This window comes from Macrotis lagotis, chromosome 1, assembly GCF_037893015.1.
Source record: "Macrotis lagotis isolate mMagLag1 chromosome 1, bilby.v1.9.chrom.fasta, whole genome shotgun sequence".
Taxonomy (NCBI): Eukaryota; Metazoa; Chordata; class Mammalia; order Peramelemorphia; family Peramelidae; genus Macrotis; species Macrotis lagotis.
The window spans coordinates 494259883-494276264 of NC_133658.1; the positions used below are offsets into that span (position 1 = coordinate 494259883).

Here is a 16382-nt window from a genome sequence, read left to right on the forward strand (position 1 = left end):
TTTTTAAAAAGAAGAGTGAAAGAAGTGAAAGTGGAGGCACCTATAATAAAAGACATTTTTAAGTAGTTTAGCCAAAAAGGCCAGAAGAGAAAAAAGAATGATACTAATTGAAAATGAATAGATCAAATGAGCGATTTTTGAGGTTGGGACAGACCTGAGCATGTTTATAAGCAATAAAAAATGAATTAATGGAGAATGATGGAAATAAATGATAGAAGGAAAATTATGGAGTAAGCAGTCAGTTGGAGATACAATGGAAAGAGATCACTTGGAGAGGAAGAGGGGTTAGCTTAGGTAAGGAATGATACTTTTTGAAATATTAGCAAAAAGTTTCTGAATGATTTGGGGTGAGGAAGAGAAGAGAGAAAGGTCACTGCAAATGGACTCAATTTTTATGTAATATTCATTTTTACAACTGAAAAAATCTAGTTACTATTAGTAGATATAGCTATGGATTGAATTCTTTTATATTTTATTTTTAATTCATGGAATAAAACAAGCATTTCTAAACATAGTAAAATAAAAGATGATTTTTGCATGTATATATATACATGGTACAATAAAAGATGATTATACATGAATCTACAAATCTCCTATGATATTTCTTCCAAATATATAGCAAAATTATCATGTAAATTTCTTTTTTCCTTTCCACTTTTTTCTTTCTACCACATATATATATATACATACATATATATATATATATATATATATATATAATTATTCTTATGAGACTTCTATTTAGCTGCATCCATTCTTTCTGGGAATATGAATAGTGTCTTTCTTCATATAAGCTAGAGGTAATCACAAAAAGGTAAAAGAAGTCATGTCAATAAAATAGAATTTATAAACAGATTCATAAATAAAAATCAGTGGAGTTAGGATAAGAAGGGAAGTGGCAGAACAGGGTAAAAATCCTTGTATTAACTATCTGATAATAGTCTATTTTCCAAGACATACAGACAACATACAGAACTACGTGATCAAATGATATGAAAAACAGTTTTCAAAAAAAAGCAAAATATTAACATTATTAACAATTTTATGAAATAATTATTTAAATAATAATAATGCAAATGCAATTTGAAAATTATTAAAGATGATAAAAGTAGGCATAATAATGCATTATTGGGGAAATTATGAATTGTTCCAACCATTATGCAAAACAATTTAAAATTAGGCAAAGTAATAGCCTAAAATTCCCTTACATTGAACCCCAGGGAATCCGCTGCTAGACCAGGTAGGATATGGGAAACACAAGGACAACATGTGAAAAAAGTTTCATATATGTGAAAATATGTAGAGCAAATTTTTTGGAGTAATATATAACTGGAAACAAAACAGATACTTATCTAGATAATTCATGATATATGAATATTTTATATTTATACTCTAAAAAATATTTTTTAAAATGCTTTAAAAGGCCAAAATTTCCCACTGCAGCTAGCTCCATCTCTAGTCATCTTGATCTATATCTTTCCACTGGACCAGATAACTCTGGAGGAGAAAGTAAGACTGGTGCCTTTGCACAGTCATCATCACTTAAATCCAATTCACTTACGTGTCATGGCATACCCTCCCTGATGTCATGTTCCTCTTTGAGAATGAAGGATGAACAACAAAAGTCTTGTAAAAAATAAGGACTGTTCGAATTAAAACAACTCTAGGGTTCAACCTTACAACTATCAGATTGACCAATATGACAAAAAAGGAAAATGATCAATGTTGGAGGGGATGTGGGGAAAGTGGGATATTAGTACTCTGTTGGTAGCATTGTATACTGATCCATTCATTCTGGTGAGCAATTTGGAACTATGCCCAAAGTACTAGAAAACAGTGCATTCAGCTTTGATAAAGCAATACACTACTAGGTCTGTATCCCAAAGAGATTTAAAAAAAAGGTAGAAAACCTGCATACACAGAAATAGTTATAGGAATTCCTTGTAGTGGCAAAGAATTGGACGTTGAAGGGAAGCCCATCAACTGGGGGATACCTGAACAAGTTGTGGTATACAAATGTAAAGAAAGCTATTATTCTAAAAGAAATCATGAGCAGTTAGATTTCAGAAAGATCCGGAAAGACTTACATGAACTAATGCTGAGCAAAAGGAGGAAATTCAGCAGAACATTTTATACGTCCACAGCAACATTGTATGATGATCAACTGTGATAGACCTAGCTCTTCTCAACAGTACAATGATCAAAGACATTCTAAAAGACTTGTCATGGAAAATATCATCCATATCCAGAGAAAGAATTATGGAGTCTGTATGCAGACCAAAGCATACCATTTTCACTTTTTAAAATGTTTTGTGGGTTTTTTTTTCCCCTCTCATGATTTTGCCCTCTTGTTCTGATTATTCTTTCACAATGTGACTAATATGGAAATTATTACATACATTTATATTATGCATATAACCTTTTTATTATGATGTAAGAGAGAAAATTTTACCAAAAATGAACATTAAAAATTATTTTTACCTAAGATAGGAAAAAATAAAAAAAATAATCACAACAAAAGAAATGAGAACTGTGATAAATACAAAGAAATGGGGAAAATGAACTGGTTTGAAAGTAAGCAAAGCTAGAAATTAAAACACTATAAAATTATTTAAATAGCATAAATGGAAACAACAACAAAATAATTGAAATTTGATAGGGCAAAATTATGGTGACAAAGTTTTCCTGAATAATTTTTTGATATTGGTTAGCTTTGGTGAACTCATTTTAAAAAATTTCTTGAATTAAAAAAATTCAGTTGCTCCCTTTTCTTTCTTTTCTTCTCCTTTTCCACTTTCCTTTTTGGGGAGGGGTGGGGACTCTCCCTTTCTCCATTATTCTTCACTCTCTTCATGAACTGACCAAAAAAAAACCTTTTTGACAAATATATAGAGTCAAACAAAGCACATTTCTACTGAGGTTATATCTAAAATTTAAGATTCATTGTGTGATTTTTAATCCCTTGCCACTCTATCAGGAAAGTTGTGATCGCAATTCAATTATCAATGTCAATTACTTTTAAGAATCCATTTGAAGATTTAAAAAAAAACTAAAAGATTATATTAACAAATATTTTTATCTTGTCACCTTCTAGAAAATTTTTTCTTTATTATTTGTTCTTTGATCCACCAAACATTTTGTCCCTAGTTAATTGCCATTCTTTCTTCAAGATCCTATATTGATTTTACCCTCATTCCTCTCCTCTTTCCTCCATCCCTCACTCCCTTCCTTCCCCAGTTGTCCCTCTCTTCTAACTTTTTAATTCCTTTCCTTTTTTCTTCTTCTCTTTCTTCATTTCTTTTCTCCCTTCCTCCCTCCTTCCTTCCTTCTTTTCCTCCTTTCTTTCTCTCTCTCCCCTTTTTGTCTTCCTTTCTTTCTGTCTTTATTCATCTCTTCCTTCCTTTCTTCCTACCCCCCAAAGATCCAATCTAACTATGGGAGTTCAATTTGAGCTAAGGGGGCACAGAGGGGATTCTAAATATTTTGTTATTAGTATTTAGATGACATTCATCAAATTAACTCTAACTGAAAACAAATAATTTTTATTTACTTTAAAATATGACATTTTCTCTCATATTCTTTTTTATTTTGATTTTTTAATGTACTAATTTGACATATATATTTCTTCTTATTCAAAATATATTGGTAGTATGGACAAAGATAGCTATTTAATTCCCACTTAGGATAGTTTTTTCTTATATCCATAGACATAAACTGTACAACTCTCTACATCTATTAATGGGGAAATGGAGAACTCATGTTTTCAGACCCAGATTTGAGTCAGCAACATGGACTAGCAATAGCATTTTCCAATATAGAAGGTAATACATTATTCCAAGGATGTTATAGTTTTTCAGTTTATTCAAATAGCATAAAGAATTTTCAGTAATGGAACATTAATAGGTTAAAGTCTTACAATGAGCATTGCATATTCATCCATAAGATGTCACATGCTTAGAAGCCTGTTCTGGGTGAAGGAGCAACGTAGAACCATATACAGGTACTCCTATCCCCAAATTGAGATGTATAACATTCAAAAACTCCCTTTAGGCATGTAGCAAAAAAGAAAGAAAGCAGGAGTTAGAGAAAGATACAGAATAGAGAATATTAGGGGGAAAAAATGTCAGATTGCAAGAACAAGAAATAGGTGGAATGTGAAAAGGAGTCAGGGGTGAAACAATTCATGCAGCAGATGCACATATAAACATATATATGTATGTATGTGTGTGTATATATATATATATATATATATATATATATATATATATACACATATCTCCAAACTACAAGTGTCATCATCAGCCTTTAATCTGGTTCAAAAGCAATCAGCAAGTGAATAGAACTTCTTAGGCATCTATAGAACTTAAGCATCTAAGAGATTTAAGATGAGGAGGAGCTCAGGAGCATAAAGAACAATTTGGTTGGGGCCAGAGGAAGTGTGGGAAAATGATCATTAGCAATCCAATCATAAGGGCAGTGTCACAGGGAGAAGTGATTTAGTGTTGGTGAGGTTGTGGCTATTCTTCCTAACTACTTACATGATGTTCTACCTGTATTAAAATCTTGCAAACAAATCCTAACAAAGGATATTTTATTTCCTAGAGGTTTGAAAAACTGGAATACCTTTAACATGATATTATACATGTATATATGTATTTGTGTGGGATGTATGTGTTTATGCACTTATGTACATACATACACACAGTTTGGTATCTTAAATCATAAATAACTTTTATTTAAATAAACTAATTTTCCTCTTTTTTCTTAACTTAAAACCCTTGATTGTCTATAAAAATCATTGAAGGCATGACAGAGGAAAAGAACTCCATAAGATACTTTTAAAATAAAGATAACAAAGATCCGAGTAAAAATTCCAAGTTATTGGGATTGGCTTGGTGGCTAGGAGCAAGCAAATTCTAAACTATAAATTTCTGGATGTTATAAAAATGGAAACAAAATTGTTTTTATCATTTTTACCTGATGAAAGACTTTATTATGTGGCCAGAATTCTAGTTCTTCTATTCATTGAATGATTGGATTCCATGAGATAATTAGTATTTAAAAAAGGCAATTACATCTTTTTAGGAACAACAGGGGTAGGGGAGAAGAAATGAAACAAAAATGCAGCTTTAGAATAAGTTTACTAGATTTTTGAGGTAATCTAAGGTCATTTTAAGTACATTATTTTTATAAATCCATGAAAAGCATAAAAAATGATCATAGTTCCAAGTAGGATAAGGGGTATGTATTCATAAAACTTACTATCTGATGAATATCTAGAGCTTATATTATTGAAATATATAATAAATTTTTTATTAGTAAAGCTTGGGTGATGATGATTTAGAGTGAGAGAAGTCTAGTTGCCATTGTTGTTTCTGTTGCCCAAAATCCTAAAAATTCCTTCCTGCCTAACTAAAAATAATAGAATTTTAATTCTATAAATTTTGAGAAATGAAGATAGTTTCATCTACATCTAAGTCAGGAATTATAATATGCCTTAAAATTCACACCTCATGCATTCTCTCCAACTCCAGAACCCTCATTCTGATTGTAAGGCTCATCTTGTATAAGTGAATTCTAAAAACTGTCATTACATTTAATTGGAAAAAATAAAATACTATTTAAAAAAGAATATGGCTACTACTTTTAAAAGTATTCTCTTGATTCTTCCCATTTTATTCTTCACTGTTTCATGCAATTTTTTCTTTGTTTTTTCTAAAATCTTTGAGTTCATCATTTCTTATCATACTGTGGTATTCTATCACAATCACACACCACAACTTGTTCAGCCATTTTCCCAATTAATGGATATACCTGGAACTTTCAGTTTGTTGCCACCACAAAGAAAGCTACTGTAAACATTTTACATGTTTACATGTAAACATATATTTTATTTTCTTTTTTCTATATTTATCAATGAAAATAGACCTAGTGGTGGCATTGCTTAATACAGTAGCTTAATATGTCTTGGGGCAAAATTCCAGATTGCTCTCCAAATAGTTGGATCAGTTCACAATTTCACTGAATAATGAAGTAGTGTCCAGATTTTTACACATCCTCTAATATTTTTTGCTGACCCTTTCTATCGTTTTAGCCAATTTGGCAGGTACAAAATGATATCTCAAGATTGTTTTAATTTGAAGTTCTCTAATCAATTATGATTTAGATCATTTTCTCATATGACTATAAATTGTTTTGATTTCTTTATCGGAAAACTGTATGTTCATATACTTTGATTGTTTATGAACTGGGGAATAATTTGTATTCTGATAGATTTGACAAAGTTTTTAATATATATTAGACATGAAATTTGACATATTGAAGACATGAAATTTGATTGTCTATAGAAATTTTCCGCAAAGTTTCTGCTATCTTTCTAATTTTGTCTACATTTATTTGTACAAATTTTTATTCAATGTAATTGAAATTATCCATTTTACAGCTAATTCTCTATCTCTATTCATAAGTGGTTTGCCTATCCATAAGTTTGATAAGTAATATGTTCCATGTTTTTAAAATTTTCTTTTAAAATCTTACTTTATATCTAAGTCAAGTATTCATTTTTACTTTATCTTGGTAAATTGTATAAGATATTGGTCTATGCCCAGTTTTTGCAATACTGCTTTCCAGTTTTCCCAACAATTTTTATACCCAAATCTCAAGTATTTACATTTGTCAAATACAAACTATTTTCCTTCTAAGCTTCTATTTTTCCCCTATCCCTATTAATTTTCCTTCTTGTCTTATCCTCTTATTTCTTATTTTAACCACCTAAGAATCTCTCCCCCTTATCTATTCAGCCACACTAATAATCCGTGTGTGTGTGTGTGTGTGTGTGTGTGTAAAGTCAAGACTTCTAAATCTCTTCAGATATTTATATTTCCTCTTCAATCCAGATAAGAATATTACTAGCCCTTTATTTCCACCTGCTTCCTCTATATTAGTTCTTTTATGCCCTACTTTCATAAAATAATTTCTACTTTTAACCTTTTTTGTTTTTTAAAATCACCCCATCATTCACAACTCAGCTCCAACCAAACTACTTAATAAGGATAACAGTTTTAAGAATACTTTTACTAATAATAACAAATAATTATTCAAATTAAGAACATTTTCTTATATCATAAGTAAACAGACTTAATGTCTTATAATTAGTCTTTAATGATTTCCTTCTAATTCTTTGGGATATTTTATAATGAATTTTATATTGAGTTCTAGTTTTTTGGTTACAAATACCTAAAAGTCTTTCATTTCATCAAAGATTCATTTTTCTTTCACTTAAGAATATATAAAACTTTGCTGAATAAGTTATTCTTGAAGGCAGCCCCAGTTCCTTTGCTCTTGAAAATACAATGTTCCAAGACTTACAGTCCTTTAGGTTTAGAAGATACTAGAGCTTGTGAAATCTTGATTGTTTTTCACAGTATTTAAATTTTTTTTCTTGTTTCTTGCAATAATTTCTTTTTAAACCTGAGAATTTTAAAATTAGACTAGTCCTATAAGTTTTCTTCCTAGGATCTCTTTCAGGTGATAATCAGTGGATTCTTTCTGTATCTACTTTTTTCTTTAATAACTTCTCATAATATTGTATACATATCCTTTTTTTAAATCATAACTTTCAGATAGACAAACAATTTCTATATTGTCTCTCCTCAAGACAATCTGTTCTCCAAAACAATTGTTTTTCTGAGGTTTCAGATTGTCTTCTATTTTTCCTGTTTAATTTTATCTTGTTATTTTATAATGTCATTCAATTTTACTTGCTCAATTCTAGTTTTCGAGGAGTTATTTCTTCCTTAAGATTTTGCATTTCATTTTCTAGGCTAATTTTCTTTGCATAATTTTCTTAAATTGCTTTTATTTTTCCAATTTTCCACCATTCTTTATTTGTTGATTTTTGAACTTATTTTTTCCCTGCAATTTTCTCTCTTTTTTCAGTTGATTAACTCTGCAGACTTACTCCCCTGCAGACATGAGACTTAATCCCTGTGTTGCAAAGCAACTGGTAGCTGCAGCTATAATTTAGTTTCAGTTTCGATCAGAGAAGAAATGATCACGAGTCTCTAATTAGGAAAGTTCAGTTTAATAGCTGGATAAAATCATAAGTTTCAGTAAAGTCAGAAGTCTCTGTGAGATGATGTCTCAATAAGATTATTACAAGTCTCTATAAGATTATAAATCTCTTTAAAATCAAAGTCACAGTAAGATTACAAATCACAATAAAATCATCTTACCACATTCAGTCATCACCTGTCACAATCAGGTTACCTTATTACAATCAGTCAACACTTGCAAAGGATCAACAACATCTGGATCCAAACAACTAGGGAACCCCCAGCAACTGCCCTCCAGAGTCTTACAGGGGAAATTCCTGTGCTGTGCTCCCTACAATGGAGAGGCTCCAAAGAGTAGCCCCTGGGCCTCCAGCTCAAATCAGGCTCCAAAAAAGAAGACTCTACTAGGTTGTATGATCTGCTTCTGGTGATGTTTTCAGGAACTCAGGAACAGAACATCCAGAAAACACCTCAAGGGAATGTTTATGCTTAAGGAGAATAGCCAGTTCTCCCCAAGCCTAATCATTTCCCACCCTGCTTACATACCCAGGCTCAGGCTTATCTTGTCAGTTTGAGGTATAACGATAATGAACAACTTTTAGTGAGAACAATATGATTTTTTAATTACCAATATAATCCCTTTTGGTTTTGCCATTTCAATCTGTAGAGGGGGAAGATTTACAGCTTAACTTGATTCCTGTAGAACATACAGTCCAGTTTCCAGTCAAAAACCCTCATTGAACTTGAGTCCTAGGCACACTGGTACTTCATAGGTTTTCTACTGGATTGATTGACTACAACAACCCCATCTGGCATCTTTGGTTCAAAGGTATCTATGGTTTGAACTCTGATATTCAGTGGAGATCATTACTGGCAGTTTAAACAAGCCAAGAGAAACAGAACACAAACAAGCTTCTCTTATAATCCATTCATGGATCAAACATCACATATGATACATTAATGGAGTTGGGGTAAAAGAGGGAACAAGTAAAGGAAGTTCTTCCCCTCTGTCATATGGTAAGTGTAAAGTGATCTTCATTCTCTGGACACACCAGGAAACACTATGTAGGAAAGACAGCAAACCTCTCAGCTTTTGTATTAGGTGATTTGAGAATGCTTTTTTGCCTCATTAAAAAAGGACAAGTTCAGAATAATATGGTGTGCTCAGTCTTTACTCCAATTTGATGCATTTATATTGATAATAATTATCACTATACAATACTTCAAGGGAAGTATTCTGAAAGAAGAACCTTACCAATAAGTAAACATTTATTGATTGCCTACTATGTGCCAGGGGATACAGTGGGTACCTGGTTTAAAGGAGCTCACATTCTACTAGGAGAGGCAGCATGCAGATATAAAGATAGGTAAAATAGATACATAGATTCAGAGATACACAAATATAGATATATATATATACATATAGATATAGATATATATATACACACATAGATTTATACATAAAGTATATATTACAAAGGGACATAGTTACATACATATAAAACAAGTTGTGTACAAAGTAAATAGGAAATAAAAAGAGGGAATGCTCTAGAATTAAGAAGGATTGGAAAAGGCTTTTCCTGAAAGATGGAGTTTTAACAAGGCATTCCCCAATTGACAAATGGTCAAAGAATATTCAGAGGCAATTTACAGATGAGGAAATCAAAGCGATCCACAGTTAAATGAAAAATTGCTCTAAATCATTACTGATTAGAGAAATGCAAATTAAAGTATCTCTGAGGTATCACCTCATGCCCCTCAGATTGGCCAATATGACCAGAAAGGACAATGATCAATGTTGGAAGGGATGTGGGAAATAATGTGGGATGTGGGATACTAATACTTGGTGATGCTGTGAACTCATCCATCCTTTCCAGAGAACAATTTGAAATTACACCCAAAGGGCAATAAAAATGTACAAACCCTTTGATACAACAATACCACAACTGGGTATATACCCTGAAGAGATCATGAAAAAAAGGGTCAAAACATCACTTTTACAAAAATATTCATAGCAACTCTGTTTGTGGTGGCAAAGAATTGGCAATCAAATGAATGCCCATCAATTCAGGGGAATGACTGAACAAATTGTGGTATATGTATGTTATGGAACACTATTGTTCTATTAGAAACCAGAAGGCATGGGAATTCAGAGAAGCCTGGAAAGCTTTGGAATGAACTTATGCTGAGTGAGATGAGCAGAACTAGAAAAATATCATGCACCCTAACAACAACATGGGTTGATGATCTATCTTAAAGGACTTGCTCATTTCATCAGTGCAACAATCAGGGACAATTTGGAGCTATCTGCGATGGAGAATACCATCTGTATGCAGAGAAAGAATTGTGGAGTTTGAACAAAGACCAAAGACTATTACCTTTCATTTAAAAAAGTTATGTTATGTAATTTTGCTATCTTTTATATTTTATTTTTTTCCTTAAGGATATGATCTCTCTCTTAACACATTCAATTTTGATCAATGTATAGCATAGAAACAATGTAAAAGACTATTAGACTGTCTTATGTGGGGGGGAGGGAATCGAGATTAGGGGGAAAATTGTAACTTTAAAAAATTAAAATAAAACATGTAAAAAACTGGAGTTTTAGTTGAGACTTAATGAAATCAGGATTAAAGGATTGTGCTCTCATGGCAACCTTTGAACCTTGATGCATCAAAGTATGGATAAACTCTCTGCTGCTTGTGCTAGTTTTGGCCTAACAACAAGAAAATAGATGCTCCATCAGCCAGCACTACACCATCCATACTTGGAACCTAAGGTCACAGCAAATGGACCAGGATGTATCCATTAATAATGAGGTTGATGCATGCATTGCAAGAGTTATTCAGTGTTTGAGACTCCAAAGTAAAGAATTCAAGAGAAAAGGTATTAAACTGGCTACCAAATCAAAGGTCAGCACTGTGCCAGAAAATTGAAATCATTTCCATTTGAATTATCTTGGAAATATTTTGAAGATAATCTATCAGGATAAGTACTGGACACTGATGCTCTTTCACAAACTAAACTGCAAAGCAACAAACTATTGCAAAGAAAGCAACTCTCATGGGCTGACCATATTGTTTGAATGTTTACCTAAAAGTCTATTTTACTTTGAATAGTAGAAAATAAAGGTATTCCCTTGATGGGAATAGCTATAAATTAATTTTAAGTTGTAAATTTACTTTGTTTAATAATCAGTTTGTTTTAAATGTGTATTTTAAATATCTTTTATACTCAAGAGATTATTTTCTTTTCTTCCTTCAAGTCCCTGCTAATTTTACTTCTTGCTTGATCACTCATTTCTTCAACTGGGTTAGTTTCTTCCATGACATGATATCTCAGTTGATGAGTCAACTTTTCTGGGTCAATCAGGATTCTCAGTTATTACATGAGTTCCTCATTGTGCTTAATCACCACTATTACCAGCTCTGGTAGTCTCTGCTATTGCTGAGAGAACTTCTGGTGGTTTTTTAAAGATCACAGAATAGTAACTTAGCTAATTCTATTTCTGGATTAGTAAGAAAGTTAGTTTAGTACATTTTAGTTTCTTTTTAAAATTTTCTTCTTAAAATTTATTTATTTTTCCAACTACATGTAAGGATAGATTTCAACATTCATTTTTTGGTAAGGTTTTGAGTTCCACATTTTTCTTCCTCTCTTCCTTCCCTCCCTCCTCCCCTTACAGAGAGCAATCTAATGTAGGTTACACAAGCACAATTGTGTTAAACATATTTCCACATTAATCACGTTATGAAAAAATATTCAGAATAAAAAAGTGAAAAATCATGAGAGAGAAGAACATAAAGCATAAAGCAAATTTTAAAAATTGAAAATAGTAAGCTTTGGTCTGCATTGATATGCCATAGTACCTTCTCTGGATGTGGGTAGTATTTTCTATTTTCTATTTTCTCTGGATATGGATAGTATTTTCTATCAAAAGTCCTTTGAATTTTCTTTGATTAGCGTTCTACTGAGAAGAACAAGTCCATCTTAATTGTCAGTGTTCTGATTCTGCTTACTTCATACAACATAAGTTCATGTTATTCTTTCCAGATTTTCTGCTTATGATTTCTTATAGAACAATAGTACAACATCACATTTATATACCACAATTTGTTCAGATATTCCCCAATTGATGGACATTCCCTCAAAAAAAGCTGTTACAAATAATTTTGTGCATGTTGGTTTTTTACCCTTTCTTATGATCTCTTTGGAATACAGAACTAGTAATGGATATGCATATTTTCCCCCTTTGGGTATAGTTCCAAATTGCTTTCCAATAAGGTTGGATCCATTCAAAAATCCACTAAAAATGCATTAGTATCCTAGTTTTCCCACATACCCTCCAACATTCACCATTTTCCTTTTTGTCATATTGGCCAATCTGATATATGTGAGAGTTGTTTTCACTTATATTTCTCTAATCAACAATAATTTGAGGTATTTTTATATGACCATAGGTAGCTTTAATTCTTCATCTTAGAGCTGTTTGTTTATATTCTTTGATTATTTATCAATTGAAGAATGACTTGTATTCTTATAAATTTAGCTCATTTCTCTTTATATTTTTAGAAATGACTCCTTTTTCAGAAATACTAGCTATAAATATTGTCTCCCAACTTATTACATTCCTTTTTATCTTGGTTGCATTGGTTTTATTTTTGTTAAATCTTTTTAATTTAATGTAATAAAAATTATCCATCTTACATTTTATAATATTCCCTTGTTTTGTCATAAACTCCTCTTTCCATAGATCTGACAGATAAACTATTCCTTGTTCTCCTAATTGACCTAAGGTATCTTAAGTCTAAATCTTAGACCTTATCTTGGATAGGGTGTGAGATGTTGATCTATGCCTGGTTTCTGCCAAACTGTTTTCCAGTTTTCCCAGCAGTTTTTGTTAAAAAGTGAGTTCTTATCCCAGAAGCTGAAGTCTTTGAGTTTATCAAAACAGTAGATTACTATAGTCATTTACTATTATTTCTTTTGTACCTAATCTATTTCTTAGCCAGTGCCAAACACTTTTGATACCTGCTGCTTTATGATAATAATTTTAGATCTTGTATGGCTAGGTGACCTTTTTTTGCATTGTAAGTAAGCATTGGTAAATAACTTTTCTTTAAATAAATGCTACAAATCTCTCTAGTGATTTGGAGATTAATAGATGTATAATGCCTTTTGCATTGGCAGAAAAATATTTTATTCAGGTAACATCATCTATTCAGATTTTCTCTCATATTTCTAATATTGTTTTGATATTTTTTAAATAATGCTTTCATAGAATTAACTATTTAAACACAATTTCAGAAGACTTGTAGTAGTTTCATATCACTAAATTTACAGTCTGCAATCCAGAAGTTTGTCCAGTCATGTTTAACTTCTTGTGACCCTACTTGGGGTTTTCTTGAAAAAGAACCTAGAGTGACTTATTTTATGATTGAGGAACTAAGACAAACAGGATTAAGTGACATGCTGTAGATGACATATTTAGTGTCTGAGGCCAGATTTGAACTGTCATTAATCTAACTGCCCTACCAAGAAATTTACCTTCCTGAATAAGCATTGTTATTATTTTTTATTATTTTAGTTCCTGCTATGATAACATCATACCCAAATACCACCCTGGCTACTCAGGGTCAAAAGAAAGAAATGATTTGCACAGCGCATGGAGAGAAACCCATTATAGTCCGCTGGGAGAAAGAAGACCGAATTATTAACCCAGAAATGGCCCGCTATCTTGTGTCCACAAAGGAGGTGGGAGAAGAAGTCCTTTCTACTCTGCAGGTACTGAAAACTGAAAGAAATTACTTGAAGCACAAATCACCAAAAATTATAATAAATTGTTTTGCCTTCACTATTCCTAGGTGTGTATGTGGTGATATAAATAAAATCATTTAAATTATTAATAAAACATAACTTCTCTTTCTTATCATATTGAAGAATTTTTAATAGCCTTCAAAATTTTGCTGTAATAGTCAATATTAAGAAGAGCAAAAACTTTTTTTTTCACTTAGCAGGGATTCCAGATACAATAAAACAATCAGAAAAGGTTCTTTAGCAAATTTATAATCTGAAAGGCCTGTGTTCCAGATAAATTTTCCTTTTTGATTTGAGATTAAATAATATATTCATAATGTCACAAATATGAGGATTGAAATAACTAATATTAATAATGTTATAGAATAAAAGATGTATTTAGAAATACATTCATGTGCAGAACAAGTATAATTTTTTGTTAAAAGCATGCAACTTGACTCCTATTGTTGAGCTAAGAAATGCATTTAGCACTTGGAGACAATATGCTTTAGCACATTAAGGAATATTTATTTGCATTTGAACATTTCATAACAATTATATTTCTTTTTAGGGATCTCTGATTAAATATCTGAATAATCAAATTCTTGCTATATATTTGGGGCCATCAAAAGATTGGATGCCTGTGTGTATATATTTTTGTGTATGTATAGTTAGGATATACATCAAATTGACTATGACATCCCATCTAATGGATAATCCAATCCAAATAAAATAATTTCACCAGTTTGTGGATCACTTACAATATACTACTAATAAATTTGAACATACACACAGATACATATAAATAGTTGCTCTCATAAATTTTCCTTAATTATTCACTTGGATGCAGAGGAGTAGAGTGGCAGTGATAGGGCTTTATTCAGATTCTTAATGCCAAACTTAACGCCAGCTTTGGTATATTATTGCTGTTATATACAGCTGAGAAAGTTGCATTTTTTTCTTTTTCACACATAGATTTTGCCAACTCTGAGAGAAGATTCTGGCTTCTTTTCCTGTCATGCTATCAATTCTTATGGAGAGGACCGTGGAATAATTCAACTCACTGTGCAAGGTAGGAAGACAGCATAATTTGAAAAAAATATGTAAAGCAATATATTATTAGAAAATTTATAGTTTAAGAGAAAAATGTCCAAAGAAATCTAAAAAGAGAAAATAAAGTCATTTAAAGACTAACAACTAACAAAGGACGCTTTTGTAGAATGAAAAAAAAATGGGTTAAAAATTAAAAATAATTTTATCAAAATTAGAAAATCTTTCTTTTGAAATAGTCATATGGTGTTTATCAACTACCAAAACAGCAAATAAGAGTGGATCTAGGGTCAGAGTTTTCATCAGATAGTGAATATCAATTGAAATATTATTCATCTAATACCACATTGTCATTATTTTCTAAGAGCAAAAGCTGGAATACATTTTGACATATTTTGAGTGGAATTCCTCTTTCCTGAAATGGGATTGGGAAGAAAATATTTTAAAACTGAATTATTTTTAACCTGCTAATTTGATCATCCAATTTTAGTAAAATATATTATCATTTTGCAGTAAACTAAAATGAGTTTTATTTGCTTTTTGTTATCCAGAACCCCCAGATCCTCCTGAAATAGAAATTAAAGATGTGAGAGCACGCACTATCACCCTCAGATGGACCATGGGATTTGATGGCAATAGCCCAATCACAGGCTATGATATAGAATGCAAAAATAAATCAGGTAATTCCTTTATTTACATAGAATGTATATCATTAGAAAAAAAATCTTTTTTTTTCCATTCATATCATTTCTTCCTTAATATTACTTTGCAACCCTGTATATATTCTTAGCATATACAAGATTAAACTTTAAGGGCTTTTTAAAATTCTCTCCTTTCCATTATGTATTTTTCCCTAGCATGGAATGTGTCTGTATGTCATTTCAGTAATTTTAGGTCTGTATTGAGGGACACTTATTTACTCAGGTTTCCCTTTTATGTTTCTGGTATCCATTTCCTTTTAAAATGCTCCTAAGCAACACAGATTAAAGTCATATATTCCCAACCTGAATTTGACATTAAAGCTACTGATTGTAATGCCCATTTGCTTCCTTTCAGAAGTAGGCCACTATCATTTCCTTTTACCTCGTGTTTCTTTTCTCTTTCTAATTTTCCCTGTGGAATAATTTGTCTGAGTAGTAACACATTGGAAAGAGTGAGCTTCATATATCTCTCTTCTTTCTTCCCTTGATATTAATTACTATGCAGAAAAGGAAGGGAGGGAGGGAGGAAGGAAGGAAGGAAGGAAGGAAGGAAGGAAGGAAGGAAGGAAGGAAGGAAGGAAGGAAGGAAGGGAGGGAGGGAGGGAGGGAAGAAGAAGGGAGGGAGGGAGGAAGAAGGGAGGGAGGGAGGGAGAAAAGAGAGAAGGGAGGTGGAGAGAGTAAGGAAGGAAGAAAGGAAGGAAGGAAGGAAGGAAGGAAGGAAGGAAGGAAGGAAGGAAGGAAGGAAGGAAGGAGATGAATATTTCTTGCTGAGCCTGTGAAA

General features: G+C 31.8%; 1 protein-coding gene across 1 annotated transcript in view; it reads left to right on the top strand.

Moving 5' to 3' along the window:
* DSCAM (DS cell adhesion molecule) overlaps window positions 1-16382 on the top strand; it is a 712116-nt gene that overhangs the window by 491975 nt on the left and 203759 nt on the right. The window contains exons 12-14 of the mRNA XM_074213849.1: window positions 13642-13838; window positions 14826-14922; window positions 15452-15580. Coding sequence (XP_074069950.1) covers window positions 13642-13838; window positions 14826-14922; window positions 15452-15580 — 423 coding nt within the window. The remainder of the gene's footprint in view (window positions 1-13641; window positions 13839-14825; window positions 14923-15451; window positions 15581-16382) is intronic.